Source organism: Azolla caroliniana, unplaced genomic scaffold (genome assembly GCF_043228905.1).
Source record: "Azolla caroliniana isolate FFs.n. ecotype wild unplaced genomic scaffold, voAzoCaro1.0.p SCAF_1, whole genome shotgun sequence".
Taxonomy (NCBI): Eukaryota; Viridiplantae; Streptophyta; class Polypodiopsida; order Salviniales; family Salviniaceae; genus Azolla; species Azolla caroliniana.
In genome coordinates this window covers 29,879,095-29,895,478 of record NW_028230436.1, presented here as the reverse complement: position 1 = coordinate 29,895,478, position 16,384 = coordinate 29,879,095, and the positions used below count along the sequence as shown (strand labels likewise).

General features: G+C 35.4%; 2 protein-coding genes across 2 annotated transcripts; both read left to right on the top strand.

The window, feature by feature from the left end:
- The first annotated feature begins 1,061 nt into the window (after positions 1 to 1,061).
- Positions 1,062 to 4,033, top strand: LOC147869581 (small ribosomal subunit protein uS11y). The gene is made up of 6 exons (XM_087330961.1): positions 1,062 to 1,205; positions 2,053 to 2,175; positions 2,290 to 2,335; positions 2,562 to 2,647; positions 3,331 to 3,460; positions 3,739 to 4,033. The coding sequence occupies exons 1-6, from the start codon at positions 1,203 to 1,205 to the stop codon at positions 3,804 to 3,806; spliced, it is 456 nt and encodes a 151-aa protein (XP_087187087.1). The 5' UTR covers positions 1,062 to 1,202; the 3' UTR covers positions 3,807 to 4,033.
- Positions 4,034 to 6,674: 2,641 nt separating this feature from the next.
- LOC147869580 (triacylglycerol lipase 1-like) lies at positions 6,675 to 15,358 on the top strand. The gene is made up of 10 exons (XM_087325814.1): positions 6,675 to 6,692; positions 7,978 to 8,055; positions 9,124 to 9,237; positions 9,329 to 9,469; positions 9,610 to 9,720; positions 13,821 to 13,964; positions 14,122 to 14,162; positions 14,581 to 14,660; positions 14,745 to 14,840; positions 15,042 to 15,358. Exons 1-10 carry the CDS (start codon positions 6,675 to 6,677, stop codon positions 15,356 to 15,358), a joined length of 1,140 nt encoding a protein of 379 aa, XP_087181940.1.
- The last annotated feature ends 1,026 nt before the right edge of the window (positions 15,359 to 16,384 follow it).

Sequence of the window (16,384 nt, the reverse complement as noted above, 5' to 3'; positions counted from 1 at the left end):
ATTGCTTCTATGTTTTCCTTACGAGATGCTACACACTTCATCCCTATTTGTGAAAAATTCATGGTACTATACTATGTGCATTTATTTTCTTCTTTGTTGCATTAGTATTGCCCTATCTCATTTGTCTTAACAAGAATTCATTAGTATGGATGGTTTTCTTGGGAGTTGAATTAGAAGTGGTCGTTAATCACCAAGTTAGGGGGTCTTTATGATTGTGTGCATTAATATCTAGTTTGAATGTAAGGTGCAAAAGCCCTTGTCGCATCTATGCTTTGAGGGATTACAAAATCATACTTTCTTGTATTTTGGGGAGGACTAATTAACCTTAAGAGCACTCAAAATTAACAGAAACAAAAATACACACAATGCACAAAGATACACGTATTTGATTATTCAATGATAGAAAGCGGTCAATAATGACATTGAACCTTTTAGGGAAGATTGGACAAAAGCATTCCAGAATAGCTCAATGGTGGGTCACGTTAATTATGCCTCGTGTTGTGTGAATTTCCATACATATATGAGACTTCTTAATTGACACGTGTTATTGTATTCCATAGCTTCCACAATGAATGGACCAAAGTACGAGATTGAATCCCGTAATGGCAATAACTCGTTGATAACTATGCCGGACTTCTGCCAATAGAGAAGAAACATAGATAATCCACATCTTTCGAATTCAGAGGCGCATGAGCAAATAAGGAGTAGGTTCGAGGAACACGGATGTTGAGAGAAGCAAGAAGAGGAATGTGAACGGGAGCATGAAAAGGGAAACATGGACATTAGAAGTAGGCACGGGCACTGAGACGTGCACGAGCAAGGACATGAATACGAATACATACTAATACGTATTAATACGAATAGGTACTAATACGTACGAATACGAATACGTGGTGGAGCACGGAGTAGGGACAAGACATAGGCACAACAATGGCTTGGGACGGACATAATAATAGACGGACAAAGGCTTGGGACTTGATAGAAGAAGAAGAAGCCTCCCCCCCCCGTTCGTTCTAATGTGGACTGGAGATGGTGTGTAAAAGTGGAGTCCATTTGAGCTAGGGTTTCTCTCTCTCTCTCTCTCTCCTTCTCTTCGCGTTTCATCGCGTACTCCATCTCTCCCAGCAACTCAATCGAAAGCAGCTGCAGCTGCAGCAGCTCCTCCTCCTCCCTCCTTTCTGTGAATTTCAGCTTCAACAGCCATGGTAAGTTTTTCACAGGAAAAAGAAAATTAGCTCATTGCTCACCGTATGTCATCTCTCTCTTCTCTCTCCGATCTGATGAATAGCTGATCTGGATGTTTCTTCTATCAGAAATGCGGTCAGTATTGCTGTTTTTTGTTCTTTCTTTTTAGAGATTCTCCTCCCACGAATTTATAATTCTAACGGATTATTGGTTTGCGCTTTTTCTTCTTCTTTCCTTCTTTCTTTTCATCTGATATATTTCTTCTGTCTTTCTATGAGAGGCGATCCGTTTTGTTCCGCTCTATCCCTTTCAGAGATTCTTTTCCGTGATTTTGTTCAGCTAATGCATTATTGGCTTATCATTGTGAAATGTTTTAGAATTGTATGTCTTGTCTCTTGATAGCTTCTCAAAAAAATTCTATTTTTATTGATGGAAAATGATGTATTGTATCCTACGTTGATTGTACAGGATATATTCTTTTTCTCAATATTTGTTTTGCCTCGTTTCCTTAGGATTTGCTATTTTTGTACATTAAATTGCTATTTCGTATAGATCTTTCAGTGTTAAGGCTTTCCGTAACCATCTTTCCCGATTGGTTTCTTCTTTGCATCTTATTCTTTAGGCTAGAAAATATTGTTTCTGAAATATTCAGAATATCGGCATTTCATTGTTCAACAAAATCGTCGTTTTTTATTTTTTTTTCATCCCAATATTTCTTCTACTAGGTAAAGTTGTTGTTGTTCCATTTCATAGTAATGGAATGAAGATCGAAAAGTATCTTTTGGCTGTCAGCATCAAAGCATTAACATTGGATATTTTTTCTAGCCAATAGTGTACTCCTAATGATTATCTTTCAATGCTTTAAAGTCAAAGAGGAAAACAAAAGAAGTGAAGGAGGAGACAGTAACACTAACTGGACCTGGTGCTCGTGAGGGTGAACATGTATTTGGTGTTGCCCACATTTTTGCTTCATTTAATGACACATTCGTGGTATATATACATATCCATAAATTATATATACATATCCATAATCCGCATAATTTATAGGAATCATTTCTTCCCTTACCTGTATTCTGTCACGATTTAATTTGTTTCTTCTTACAGCATGTCACAGATCTCTCTGGGAAGGAAACTCTTGCTCGTGTGACTGGTTAGTTTTTGCTTAATTTTCTCTGTCCATGTGGTATGTACATTACCAATCCATATTAATTGTTGCCAATGGCTATTTTTTACTCATTTCCTTTGTCACTAATATTTTTTCACGTCCATATGCAGCATTCATTATTAATCTTCCAGTGTAGTCGCTGTGAATTCCTTTTTATTCATAAAATTTTTGTACTTCTCTATGATTCTACTTGCTTTATGTTAACTTCCAGGTGGCATGAAGGTGAAAGCAGATAGAGATGAATCTTCCCCTTATGCAGCCATGCTTGCTGCCCAGGATGTGGCTCAAAGGTGCAAAGTAAGTTCGTTGTTTTGTTGTATCAAGTATCTAGATAGCATATTGATATAAGTCCTTTGTTTACTAACGTTTTATATTTGGCACACTTGTTATTTGAATAAATAAAGAAGCTTCTAGCTCCTGGAGATCGCTTATGTCAGTTTTTGCAGTGCGATTGTAGTGTAGGACATTGCTTCAAATCTGAGACAGTGATGACTATAAGGAGAAGTGTGAAGAAATGATGACTGTAATGCTCATGACTAGGATAAAGATTTTATTAAAACCATGTTGTGGAATATAAGTCAAGGTAGTGGAGACAGTGTCAAGATCTTAATATCTTGATTATTACTGGTTGAATGGAGTACAGTTTGTTGATAGGATAGGAATTCCACGGGAACCGCATATTTGAATATGAGAAGGCAATGAAAAGAGTAAGAAGAATGATCTTGAGGAACACATTTCTTCTCAGCAGTCTTTCTTCAAGTTTTTGAAATGTGTCTTTGAGCAGTTGCTCATTAAACTCTGATGAAAGAACACCTTTCTTTATTTCAGAATTTTGCTTTGGCAGCGCAATGTACACACCAACAAGATTATTGTCTCTTTGACAATGCTCATGGAAACATGTCAATACGAAGCTTCATTTTTTTTTCTGCCAGCAAATTTCTATGGTGATATTAAACTTGTATGATAATGTTTTTTTCCAGGAGCTAGGTATAACTGCTCTTCACATTAAGTTACGTGCAACGGGTGGTAATAAAACCAAGACACCTGGCCCTGGTGCACAGTCGGCCTTAAGAGCACTTGCTCGATCTGGCATGCGAATTGGTCGTATTGGTAATATGTTGACAATCCATTTTTTCATTGTAGAATACATATGCTCTTTTGCTCATATAACAGTTTTCTTAATCCCTCTATTTTTGTCAATGTTCAGACTGTTTGAGTAGTACATTTGTATGTACAATGCTCTGTACAAAACTTGTTTTGTTCTTGATTAGTGCTCTCTTTTGGATACATTTTGACAATCTTCTTGAGGAGTGTATAAATTCTTTTAACAAATGATGTTTTTGAGCAATTACCCAACTATCATTTTTTTGGTTTTTGTATTGTTGCAGAGGATGTGACGCCAATTCCCACTGATAGTACAAGAAGGAAAGGAGGACGAAGAGGTCGCAGGCTCTAAATGTGTTAAACGGAATTTGCCCAGAAATTTTGATGGTGATATCAAACGTTTTCTTACCATGTTTCCTCTGCCTTCCAAGTTTGGTTCTTCTTTTCTCCCTGCAATGACAATCGAAACTAGCTGTGATTTGTAGCAAACATTGAAAGTGGTCTCTAATTTGAAGAGACATGGTTTCAATTGAGATCATATTTCCCTTTTTAATATGAAAGAGTTTCTGTTTCAAATCCTTTTCGGTCTGCGGTATTTGAGTAGTGATTTAATGCTAACTTCTGTTATTAATAGTATATTCGATTTCATTTGCAATTCTTTGCATGTTTGTATATGGGTAGTGGAATTCTTTTTACTTCCTTGAAGAATAGAAATCCTGATCATCAATTATAATCTTATTCCACTCTATATAATCTTATTCCCGTTATCGTTTTGTTATTATGTGATGTTTCCTGATTTCTTTGTCTTGGATTATATTTGGTGTAACTGATGTTTAGTGAAGCATTACCTGTGTTTGTATAAGTAATATTTTGCTAAATTTCCTGCTGATTAATGTTGGAATTTTAACCATGAGAAATTGTCAGTACAATTCACGAGAGGTCTCTAAAACACTATAGATTGCCAAGTTTTTTGGCCACTTATGGCAAAAGCAATCTCAATGATGGCTTTTGTTAGTGGTTTGATGTCGTGTTCTAGGATCTCCCCATCACAGCAACTGTATCTAGATGAGTCTAAGCATGTAGTTGTTCTCTTCCTTTGCATTCCAACCCTAGTACTGACCCTCAATTGGTACCTGTTGTCCTGAACCTCTATTCAAGCATTTTAACTCACATTTAGTTTTTCCCCTAGTTTCCATGTTTCTCATGTGAAACGACTTGATTTGACAATCATCTATTAAATTTGATGACCCAATCAACTAACTTATATAGTTCATTAACTAATTCACAAGGATAGATCAGTAGTAATTAAGTCTGTTGTTAGAGTAGTTAACTAATAGCAGATTGCTGTGATTAGTTAGGAAAGAAAAGAGTAAAGATAAAACAACTCAAAGATAGGCTTACTAATAATTAACCTTTGCCCTTAAAGTCCATAAACAAACACTTACAAATATATGATTATATTGTACATGATTCATTATATTATATGAAATAATCAATGAAAGACAACAAATAAATAATCAATTTAATGATCCTCTCTCATTTTCAATGACAAACTGATTTTTTGTTGTCCTTTGGAGATGAAACATTTTCATGTAGTATGTGTGGGATTGAGTGGTGACTCTTGGTGCTCAAAAACTTTACTCATCAATGTGTCAATTGAGAGATCACATTGGATTGGTTTAAGTTAAGTTTGGCCAAAGTGTGTATAATTTAGAATCATTAACTTGTTTCGGGCAAGAATATGCATGAGTAATCTATAAAGAATTAAAGAATTAGGTATGTTATCATGCAATGGATGAATTAAATATTTGTATGTATGTGTTATGTGTGCGAGAGATTAAAGACAAGTATGCATATTAGCACTAAGGAAATACAACAAACCAACAACTTACAAAAGGGGAGAAGTTGTTCTATATAGCATGACCTTTACTTCAGATTGTAACTACCCCGTCATTATCATCATGATTTAGGTAGATCTAGAATAATCTTTACATTATTGTATAAGAAGTGAATTAAAAAGTTACAGTTTAGGGAGTGATAGGTTTTAATGCACACACGCGTGCACATACAGCTTGTATGATCACACATGTTGGACACTTAGTTGTATAAGATGGGAGTTAAAAAGGTTAGGACAAGGGAGTGAGTAGGTTTTAATGCACATGCGCTCATACCATTTGTGTGATCACACACATGTTGACCAATTGACACACACATTTGCGTCCATTACTTGTGGGACAATTAAACTTAATATTTCAATATGTTCAACAAATCTCCTTGCTTGTTACTCAATGCCTAGTCTCACATCAAAGAGAATGTGAGATATGTTATATTGCAAGCAATGGTGCAAATACCATGGAAAGAGACGAACTCAATATATATCGATAAGTTCAATTTCCTCATATGGATAAAAAGATGTTTCGTAGTTTGGCGCAATATAAGCAGTATAATACGTGAAAGGTGAGCCTCCATATCTTTCCTAATTTGTGATGCATTACTGTTGCGAAAAGAAGTATAAAGAAGATATCCTGCTTCATCTATTTTATACTTCTTTTTTTCCAAAAAGAAGCTACTTTCCCATTAGTTAGGAGAGATTATTACAGAAAGACTATACAAGGTGGCTCATACATAAATCCAGGATTTACCCTCCGACTGAGTTCATGAATATGAGACTACGTGCATATCCTTTCAAATAATCTATTTTTATACTTTCTGGCATTTTAATCCCTATCATTCTTTTGCAAAGCTCATTTCTTGGCAAATGTCAAAGGCTTCATGAAGTAAGTGTTTTAATTTAGTTTCTTCCATAAGCAAATGGTGGAATGTTTTGGTCTAAAGCTTGCTTGAACAAGTTCTCGTTACTAATGATGTTAAATCCATGAGCTAATTATTTTATTTAATGATAGATTTATATAACTTGGTCATAACCAAGCTAACCATCATAATTTGATTAGTTGGGTACCAACTTTTCATCTCCTCGTTTATGGATTAGTTTATCCAAATCATGAGTCCATCTTCTAAAAACTTTGCTTCATAGCTTCATTCGTGATAATTGTGATGCATTGGCCAATTTGTGGTCCTCTCAATTTCAAGAGCTCACTTGTCATTTTGTCATTAGACATCTTTTTTGGTCCTCTATTAACCTCTTCAACAAACGCACATGCATTATATGGTGTTTTTGTACCTAGTGTCATACACAATATCCCATCATGCATATAACACCATGAACTCAATTGCCAATGTAAGTGAGTGAATGAGAAGTACACAAGATCGTACCTAACCTTTTTATATCATCAGCCGTTGGTCCAATGTGTACCATAGTTATCCAACTTCTATATAAATTGTGCATGGGCAAAGTCATTGGCACAACTATCCACATTTAAGGTTGCGGATGGATAAAGTTGTCCAAATACAAATAAAACAATATAATACACTCTACCTCAAGTATCCACATTTTAGATTGTGCATGGATAACGATATTTTACATTGGACCAAAACCAATCTAGTTTCCATACTCAACATGCACAAAGTGTTGGACCTATTGATTGAAATGTTTACCAACTTGTTTTGTCCCTTTAAGATTTCCAACAACTTGTTCATTTTCAAATCATTAAGTGGTAGCATTTAACTACTTGGTCATTACTTGAAAGTCGATTATAATGTTGATCTTTTTATTTTATTAATATCAAAACATGTCATTCATATTTGAACCTTTTGCATGTTTCATAAGATATGGTTGGCCCTTTTCACTATGAGCATTGTATCTTCTTTGTTGGATGTTAACAATATATCGATCTATTTGCCTATTGTCCATGAATGTGAAATATGACCGAAAGAAATATTTGCACGTAGCTTGTATGGAACTCTTAGAAATGTGTCCATACGTCTATTATCATTGAATATGAAAAACATCTAAAGGAACCATTTTCATGAAGTGTGTATGGAACTCATTGGTTAGATGTTAATAATATATCTATTTAACAGTTGTATTCAAATATGAAATATGACCAACGAAAACACTTTCATGTAGCGTGCAAGGAACTCATTTCAATTCTCAAGAATTTGACTTGTAAACGTTGCAATTTTAATTTGAACCTTGTCACGCAATTGGCCCTTGAAGTGGCAAGGATAATCATCCTTCATGAGCTAAATTAGAAGATCCAGTGAAAGAGTGAGGCGAGCAACTATGTAGAGATGTGGTTGATGGTTGTGAATTGTAAATTGTGAATTGCACACGCATCTCTTATGATGGTTCTATGTCATGAACTATGTATGTTCTAAACCGTATCTATCCTGAAACATCATGTATGACAGTTTTGTGTCATAAGCTAGGGATAAAGAATAATGAGGCATGTAAATTAGGCAAATATGGACACAATAGAATGTTAAGCTCTTAATCGTATTTAAAAGCACACCTTAATGTTTGAAAGCACAAAAGGGTATCCTCTTTTTATCTCTCTCTCATCATGGTCTTCCCACAATTTTGGTGTTGCTTCTTCTATTTTTGTTTCTTTATAAATATTCAGTACGCCTTTGCAAGCCCGAATAGTGTATTATGCTCTTCCATAGCTAAACCTCTAGGATACCCTTGCATCGACTATAAGGTAAATTTATTAATGCTAAAATGTCATTGAGTCTTTTATATTATGTTTCTCCCACATCTCTTTATTATTCCTTTATTTCCATTATGTTTGACTGGAAAGTTCCAATCCCTTCTCTCTCTCTTTTTTGTAAATAATGGCTTTCATTACGAAAGAAAAATACACCACCATGACTGACTTACTACAAACTATAGAACCCTTATAGGGATCTAAATACTACTACGACTCCAAACTCAATGTCACCCTACACACCAATTCAAATGGCGAATATGATGAATATGTGACCTTGCATAGCTCTCTCACTTCATGACTTCTCTAGCACTGTCCATTACCACGACCATAAGCCCTAATACATCAAGAACTCAAAATTAATTTGGAAATGAGGCATTGGTTCATTGTTCTCCATATGTGCAAACACCCAACTGAAGGAAGATATGCTTACTCCAGTTAGAAACATCCACGCCTAAACTGATAGACCTCCAAACCATCATCGTCATCGGGTATGAAAGAAATCGATGCCTATTATGTTCCAATTCCATCGAACAAAAGAAACACAATCCTTTAATAATGTTTCTTTTTTTTAATGCATCCCCCAATGGTAAAGCTCCATCTCTTATAAACATGACAATCCCAAAATAATCCCCATGAACAGTGCCAGCATAACATAGTGTATAACCCTTAGAATAACTAATTAATCCAACATTACAATGATCTTTATGCTCTACTGCACATAAAACATCCCATTGCTCACTTAGCACAATCCTCTAAACCTCATGCATTCTAAATCTAGAACACAATCCCCTCACATTCCATGTGGTCATAGTCATACTTTATTTTTTCCTTTAAATTGAGAAATCTCCTTCTCCTTCACTGCTAATGTTTTTGCCATATCGTGAAATAAATCCCCTAAGATTGCATACGAATTACTATGGGAATGCAAAACCCTAAACTAAACGCAATAAGGGGATAGAGAATCTCACACACACACATGGCAAGAGTTGTCGTGACACCTAAAGAGATTGGATTAAATGCCAGTTTTAGTGGCAAATGATATTGGTATTATGCATGTAGACCATTACAGGTGATGGTTTCATACTTGGCGTTCAAAGAATCCCTTATGGTCGATACGATCAAAGTATGATGAGTTCAAGACCGCCTGTGTTTTTACAACATGGGTTATTCATGGCAAGTGGAGTGAATATCTCTTGATGGTAAGCACAACAATCATGAAAGTATATTCAATACATGCATTAATTTTTCCTCCATGTTTTGATAGGGTGGAGAATCATGGTTTTTGAACTCGCCCGAGCAATCCTTGGGTTTCATACTTGCAGATGCAGGTTTTGATGTGTGGATTGGCAATGTTCGTGGGACACAAAGTAGTCAAGCACATATGACATTATCACCAAATTCAAAGGTCTCCTATAAGTTTGTTGCTCTTTACGCATACTTTTTTTACCCTATATGACATTATTGTGTTTTGGCACATGTTTACGTGGAATTATTTCTCCGCTTATGGCAAGTCTATGTTTTTACCCTTTTTTTACTTTATATCAGGAATTTTGGGATTGGAGTTGGGATGAATTGGCAACTTATGACTTACCTTGCATGGTGGAGCTAGTTTATAATGTAACTAGGTCAAGAATGTTTTACGTTGGCCATTCCCAGGTGGATTATATTTTCCCTCCCTTAGCCAATTATAGATTCATAAAACTTTAGTGTATGACATATTTTAGAGTATTCTAGAGTATACTTTAGAGTACATATGATAATGTAGTACAATACTTTCTTTTTGTTAATTAATGCTAATCATAGATAGGAAATGCGAACAATTAATATAAGGTCACATGTGCACCCAACACAAGTCACAAGGAGTCTTGAAACTCGACAATAGTGCTAAAAAAGGCCACTACACACAAGAAAGTTATTGTACACAAAAGATTTTTTCCACAATACAAAGACCTAGCAAGAGTAACAAGATAGAGAGTGAGAAAGAGTATGCATATGGTGGTTAAACATTTGCAAACATATTACAATTAGTTATGCCTAATCCATTAACACTCTACAACCCGTAATTCTCCTCCTTCAAGAGCTAGGGTTGGATGGTTCACACTAGTCCAACCAAAACCTGATACACTACCAAGAGTTGAAAATGCCCAACTAAATACATATATATGTAGGAGGCTAGAGCTACTTCCACACACAATTTCTGTAGGCAATATAATATCAAGCAAAATGTGATACATTGCCAAGAGTGTACAATGGCCATCTATATACATATATAGCAATTTGGAGGTTGAATAAACAACAATTACGTGGCGAAAGATTGGTTCATATACTACATTCTATATGTGTATTGTCACTAAATCAAAACCAAGATGTAATGATGGTAGAATGGGTGGGATATGATATATTATTCACTACATTGACTAGGAATGATATATTTGTTCAATATATCCACCTTTATGTAAAGGTTTCATCCAATGTATTCTCCATCATTAGGCATGCCATGTTGCAATGCATGTGTTTCCTTTCTTGTCCACTCAATCAACCTTTACACATTGAAGGTATTTTGGCTTTCAAGAGGCCAATTTATTAAGCCCTATGCCATAAATTTTCAATCGTAAAGGGGGCATATGTGAAAGAGAATCATAATGCATATGCATTTGATTGTTCATATAAGTTCTTACAATGTATTGATACGACCATAAGATTTCAAAGTAACTATAACTCTCAACACATATCTTGTTTAGGTGTCTCCAAAATTTAGCACATGTATGTGCTTTCTATTGTGTTTGGAGAATTTATTGAAGAATTTCCCATATTCTTCTCTTTCTTTGAATAAGTCTTTTGTACTCATGCAAATGCTTTTCATAATTTTCTTTATCCTTGACTATATCTAAACTCAGAAAATACTTCTGAGCTTAATAGCATACATTATTAATCCATTTTTTCTTTGAACTACATTGCTTGATCCCTTCGCAAGGTATCTCTTGGTCAAAAACTACATTTCTTGAAAATGAAAATATGGCTTTCACAAAAGCTTCTCATTTCCAATCTAGTATAACACCATGTTGTAACCTTCTTATTTGTAACATATCCTCAACTATCTTGGAATGCATGTTTGCTCATTTAAGTTCTGAGCTCAAACTTAATTGTTTATCTTTAATGACCTTACACTCAAACCTTTTCACACATTTGAGCACAATACATGAAATCCTATGATCAGGTTACAATGTCCATCCCAATCATTTGTGTGTGTGTGTGTGTGTGTGCGCGCGTGAGAGAGAGAGAGATTGTGTTACAGGCATGACCATATAATATCACATGGTAAGATTGTACTGTAGTATTCTATACCCATGGATAAGGCGTGAGGGTTAAACGAGAGTGTAAAGAAGGGAAGGATTACATTTAATCCTTGGGATTGAGACAACCCATCAAGGCCAATTGTGAACTTGCCTCGAGGCCTTAGGTCTGGCTATAAATATGAGGCCTAGCTACCCTAATTCGATCATCTCTTGACTACATCGAGACTCTGAACTCGTGGTGATCAAACTCTTGTAGCGAGCGCACCAATACCAGGTACAACTCGACGCCACGATGGTGGTATGGGACATCAATCGAGGCTCGAGTCTGTTACGATCCCTTCGCTCGGGGGGTGGTCAGGTGGATCGACAGCCTTCTTTCTCTCTCTCCTCTCTTATCTATTTATATATATTATCCTTATCATATGCTTACATTAGGATCTAGCTCTAACATATTGGGTTTTTCGTATCCATATAGAGGCCAAATTTGACCCTACACAAGTTTTCTTTGCGTGTGTCTCCCTCCTAAGAAGGGATATTCATACTTTGAAACAATATGTAATACAATATTTATGTGTGTAATACATATATGTGATCAATGAGCTCAACATTCTCATGGTGTCTTAACTATGAACCTCATGTTTTCACCCCCTCTTAATATGTTGGTATGACTTTCACGAATTCCACTATATATCTAGCATGCAACTTTAATGCCTAGCTTGTGTGGTTGCATGTGAAGAAAGAACCATCATCTTCTAAGACCGAATTTGGTCCATGAGACAATTGGTTACAACTTACAACTTACAATAATAGGATATGTACCCAATCATTGAAAATAAAGAGTAAAATAAACATAAATAAAAGAGTTTTAGTGTGGTACAAAAGATGTAAGACATTATGGGGTGTAACATGTTCTGTAAAGGAAAAGGCTATGAGCTAAGACTAGTTTCATTTCTATTTAAGTCTCCCGAAAAGGAGCGGAAGGTCAAAGGGTTTCAATGCAGGTGTGGCCCATGTTCCATATGTAAACGGTGTCCTCACCATAGCTTCTAAGCGAGGTAACTCACGTTCCCTTATCTTTATAATTGTGTATGTATGACAAGTCACTTAATGCTCATTTTGGTAATGAGATAAGAGATCAACAAGTAATCTTGCCTTATATTGAACCCAATATTCAAGGTTGATGTTCAATTTATTTTTCAAATATTTTCCTTTTAGTCTCTCCCCACTTCTTCCAAAGTGTTTCTATTGCCATTTCTTCAATCACTACGTATTGCATAACATCACTTGAAAGCTCTAACACCTCTTCCAAAACCCATCTTTTGAACCATTTTTTAATTCCAGCTACCCAACTAGATGAGAGAGTTGTGATTCCTTTGTACATTATATCCAACATTCCAAGCAAGGTATGATAATTTACTATTTGTCATATTATTGAGTTTTGTAATGTATGTATGTACTCTTCGTAGTGTTGATATCTCTATGAGTGAATACATATTTCCAATAACATAACCTGGTAAGAAGTAGTGGATTCTACTTGCAATAGTCTTTATGAAAAACATATTTACGAATCCTCACAATCTCATTCCATGTATTAAGAGTGATAGTGTCACCCCACACTTCTAATCTACATAGCAAGACTTGGGTCACCGTGGTATTAAATAACATCACTTTCACCTCCCATCCATGAGTATGACTTTGGTTGTGTTGATTCTCCAACATATAAGAACTTTTCCAAAGAGCTTGAAGCCTAGGTCCAAACCATAAACTCCAATTATTTGTGGGGGGTAAATCAATACCATGATGCTTCAATCTTTGGTTGCATTGATTTTCCAACATAAAACAACGTTTCCAACCAACTTAAGGCTTAGACTCAAATCACACAGTCTGGTTATTTGTGGTGGGTACATCAACACTATGCTTAAATATTTGCTCAATTTGTTTATGTTCTCCCTTACATGTAAGCATAGAGTATCGTGAGGTTGGATGGTCCACACTACCATCATTTTTGTTTTATCCACATTCATGGTTAGTCCACTACTTTGGCAAAACGCTTATAAAGCTCCAAGTAAACGTCTACCATCAATATCAAATGAAAAGAGAACCACATCATATGTATATAAAAGCAATAACTTACTGCTAGGGTAAGGTACTTTTGTGTGTGTGTGTGTGTGTGTACGAGCGCGCACGCGCGCGCGCGCGCGAGAGAGAGAGAGAGAGAGAGAGAGAATGAATATGGCCATCAAAGTTTTGTACAATATATTAAAATTAGTTATGAACACAATTGATCAACTTAGGTGTTCTTTTAAGTATCAAATCTCCTCACTGCACTAGTCTGAAACCTGACTTTTTCCAATAGAATGTAGATCCCTTTAACATACTATTTAAATCACCTTTAGTTAGAGAAATGTGCTTTAATGTATTTGAGGAAAGTTTTTCACCAAACATAATTTTGTTTTCCAGGGAACTTTAATTGCTCTAGCAGCATTTAGCGAGAGAAGGGTGGTTAATAGGATTGCTGCAACAGCATTGTTAAGTCCTATAGCATATCTTGATAAGACAACTTCACCAATTATTCAAATAGTGAATGATGCGAGGATTGATAATGTTAGTTTACCTAGTTTTATTTACTGTGAAAACACTAAATTATCTCTAAATGTTTTGCAAAATTTAATAGAATATCTCAACATTTTCTTTAACTCATGGGCAACTTGGATGTTATTGTGACAATATAAAGCTTTTGTAATCCATACATGATTTGTAGATTTTGGATGCTTTGCAAGTGTACAAACTAGATTTTCGAAGGTGAGACTTCACTCTCCTACTTTTGTGCTTTACTTCACTCTGCTTGAACTTATTCATGAACCTACCCTACACCTTGATTAACGGGGGGAAAGGTATTGCATTGAGATAGCAATTGCTCAAATGACACAATATACAATCGAGAAAGGGGATCAATGTCCATATAATGCACAAATAACATAAGTAATTGCTCAAAAGAAGGTTGCCCGAGTGTATTTCTATAAAAAAAAATATGAAAAATAGAGGGGTGTTGTGGGAAATAAAGAAAAAAGGCATAGGTATTTTAGAAGTTTTCTATAATTTAGAAGCATCAATTTAATCACCAGAGTTGGTGGACACGTAATTAGACCACTCTGTGCTTTGGCATGCCATAATGCAAGTTGTTGCTTTAAAGGAAGATAATGATAAACTCTTGGAACAGGAAAATTCTTGTACAAATTTTAGATCAAGTGTGTGCCTCTGAGCAGGTGGTATGTGTTGACATAATGAACTTATTTGGAGGTACGGTAATATATGAAGCAAATAAATGTAACTCTTAAAGAACCATGACATAAACTTGGATGCTACATGTGTGACGATTTGCAGGGGATAATTGTTGCTTAAATTCTTCGAGGGATTTATATTATCTCAACTATGAACCACAAGCATCAAGCACAAAGAATCTTGAGCATTTTCTTCAAAGTAAGGCTTTAATATTTTGTTTTGTTTGGTCATTAAAGCATTATTTTTTACAAAGGAAACTTGGAATTGTATTTTTAGGTTTTTAAACTATTTTTAGCTCATATAAATAATAAAGCAATCTAAAACCCTTGTGAAATGTGATTGATAACACAAAAACAAAAGCATGCATCCAATCTCATTACACTATGATGTTTCTTACAGTGATAAGGAAGGGAACCTTTAGCAAATTTGACTATGGGACTCAAAGGAATAGCAAGGTTTATAGTAGCAACATAGCGCCTCCATATGAAGTTTCTGATATTCCAAAAGACTTTTCCATGTTTGTTGCATATGGAGGAAAGGATGTCATAACAGTCCCTGATGATGTTCAAAGGTTGCTCGATATGTTGCCTTGCAATGTAACGGTTTCATATCTTGTGTCTTATGCTCATTTTGACTTTATCCTTGGTACCAAAGCAAAGGTTGATGTATACAACAATTTCATTTCATTTTTCATGTCGAAACTAGCTTCATTATAACAAAAGTCAGGCTTTCGTGTAAAAAATAGTATGTCGTATGCATAATGCAAAAGATATTGGTTATGTGATAGAAAAAAAGAAATAAGCAAATCTAGAAGATAAAGATTATTTCCACACTAGATATTTGCGAAATATGATGTGGAATACAAACATATAGTGTTGCAAATGGTTTAGATGTCAATTAAGGCAAACCATTTTATATGAGAAGTCTCTCTCTAACACCAAGAATCAACAATGTGTGTACTAAATGCCAAACTCTTGACTGATTGGTGTTTGAGCAAGTTATTTTAGTCACGTTGTCAAAATGAATGACAATTATTATTAACAAGTCATGTCTTACATATCTCACCGTCTTATCCAAATGTGCCCATTTGGAACCTTTGGGCTTGCATCCCAATTTATCAATGTCTCTTTTGTGAACTTAAGAATTTTGTAAACTCTCGTACCACATGGCACATAGTCTAAGTTTGGTATTTTGTCATGCCCATGACACTAGCATGCATCTTTGTGGGATATTTCAACTATTACATCAAATCCATTGTTTGAATGTCAATGGAGACAATATGCCCATGACACCAGTAGGCACCATACAAGATATTCCAACTATTGCATCAAATCTTCATATTTTCTACAAGCGCCAAAGTTAATGCTTCCAACTATCCAATGTTTGATACAAGGGATTAAAGAAGTAGTATAATTTATGTTCAAGAGAGCATAGCAGAGTAGTATGAAAGGATTTCAGATTATTCTATGGATAGTCACAACCCACTAAAAGCACACACCCTTTGACATGGTTGACAATTGATCTTTCGCATTCTTACCGAGGCCCATCTGTTAAGTCACATATGAGTTGCTCAAACTCCAAAAGCTTAAAGTGAAGTTTGGCAAATTTCCTTCACATATAAATCCTGAGAGCTTGGCATCCATTAATTCTAGTGTTTGCATCCACCTATGTAGAGGCAACCGTTGTCAATGAAATTATTGATAAGCTACCATACCAGCATGAAAGTGGGCAACAAGAATAGA

What these genes read in the sequence shown, in the direction of transcription:
- LOC147869581 (XM_087330961.1), top strand. An exon ending in CATTTAATGACACATTCGTG is followed by an intron (nt 2,176 to 2,289) that starts GTATATATACAT and finishes TTCTTCTTACAG; the next exon opens with CATGTCACAGATCTCTCTGG. An exon ending in AACTCTTGCTCGTGTGACTG is followed by an intron (nt 2,336 to 2,561) that starts GTTAGTTTTTGC and finishes GTTAACTTCCAG; the next exon opens with GTGGCATGAAGGTGAAAGCA.
- LOC147869580 (XM_087325814.1), top strand. An exon ending in TACAACATGGGTTATTCATG is followed by an intron (nt 9,238 to 9,328) that starts GCAAGTGGAGTG and finishes ATGTTTTGATAG; the next exon opens with GGTGGAGAATCATGGTTTTT. An exon ending in TCTTGAGCATTTTCTTCAAA is followed by an intron (nt 14,841 to 15,041) that starts GTAAGGCTTTAA and finishes TGTTTCTTACAG; the next exon opens with TGATAAGGAAGGGAACCTTT.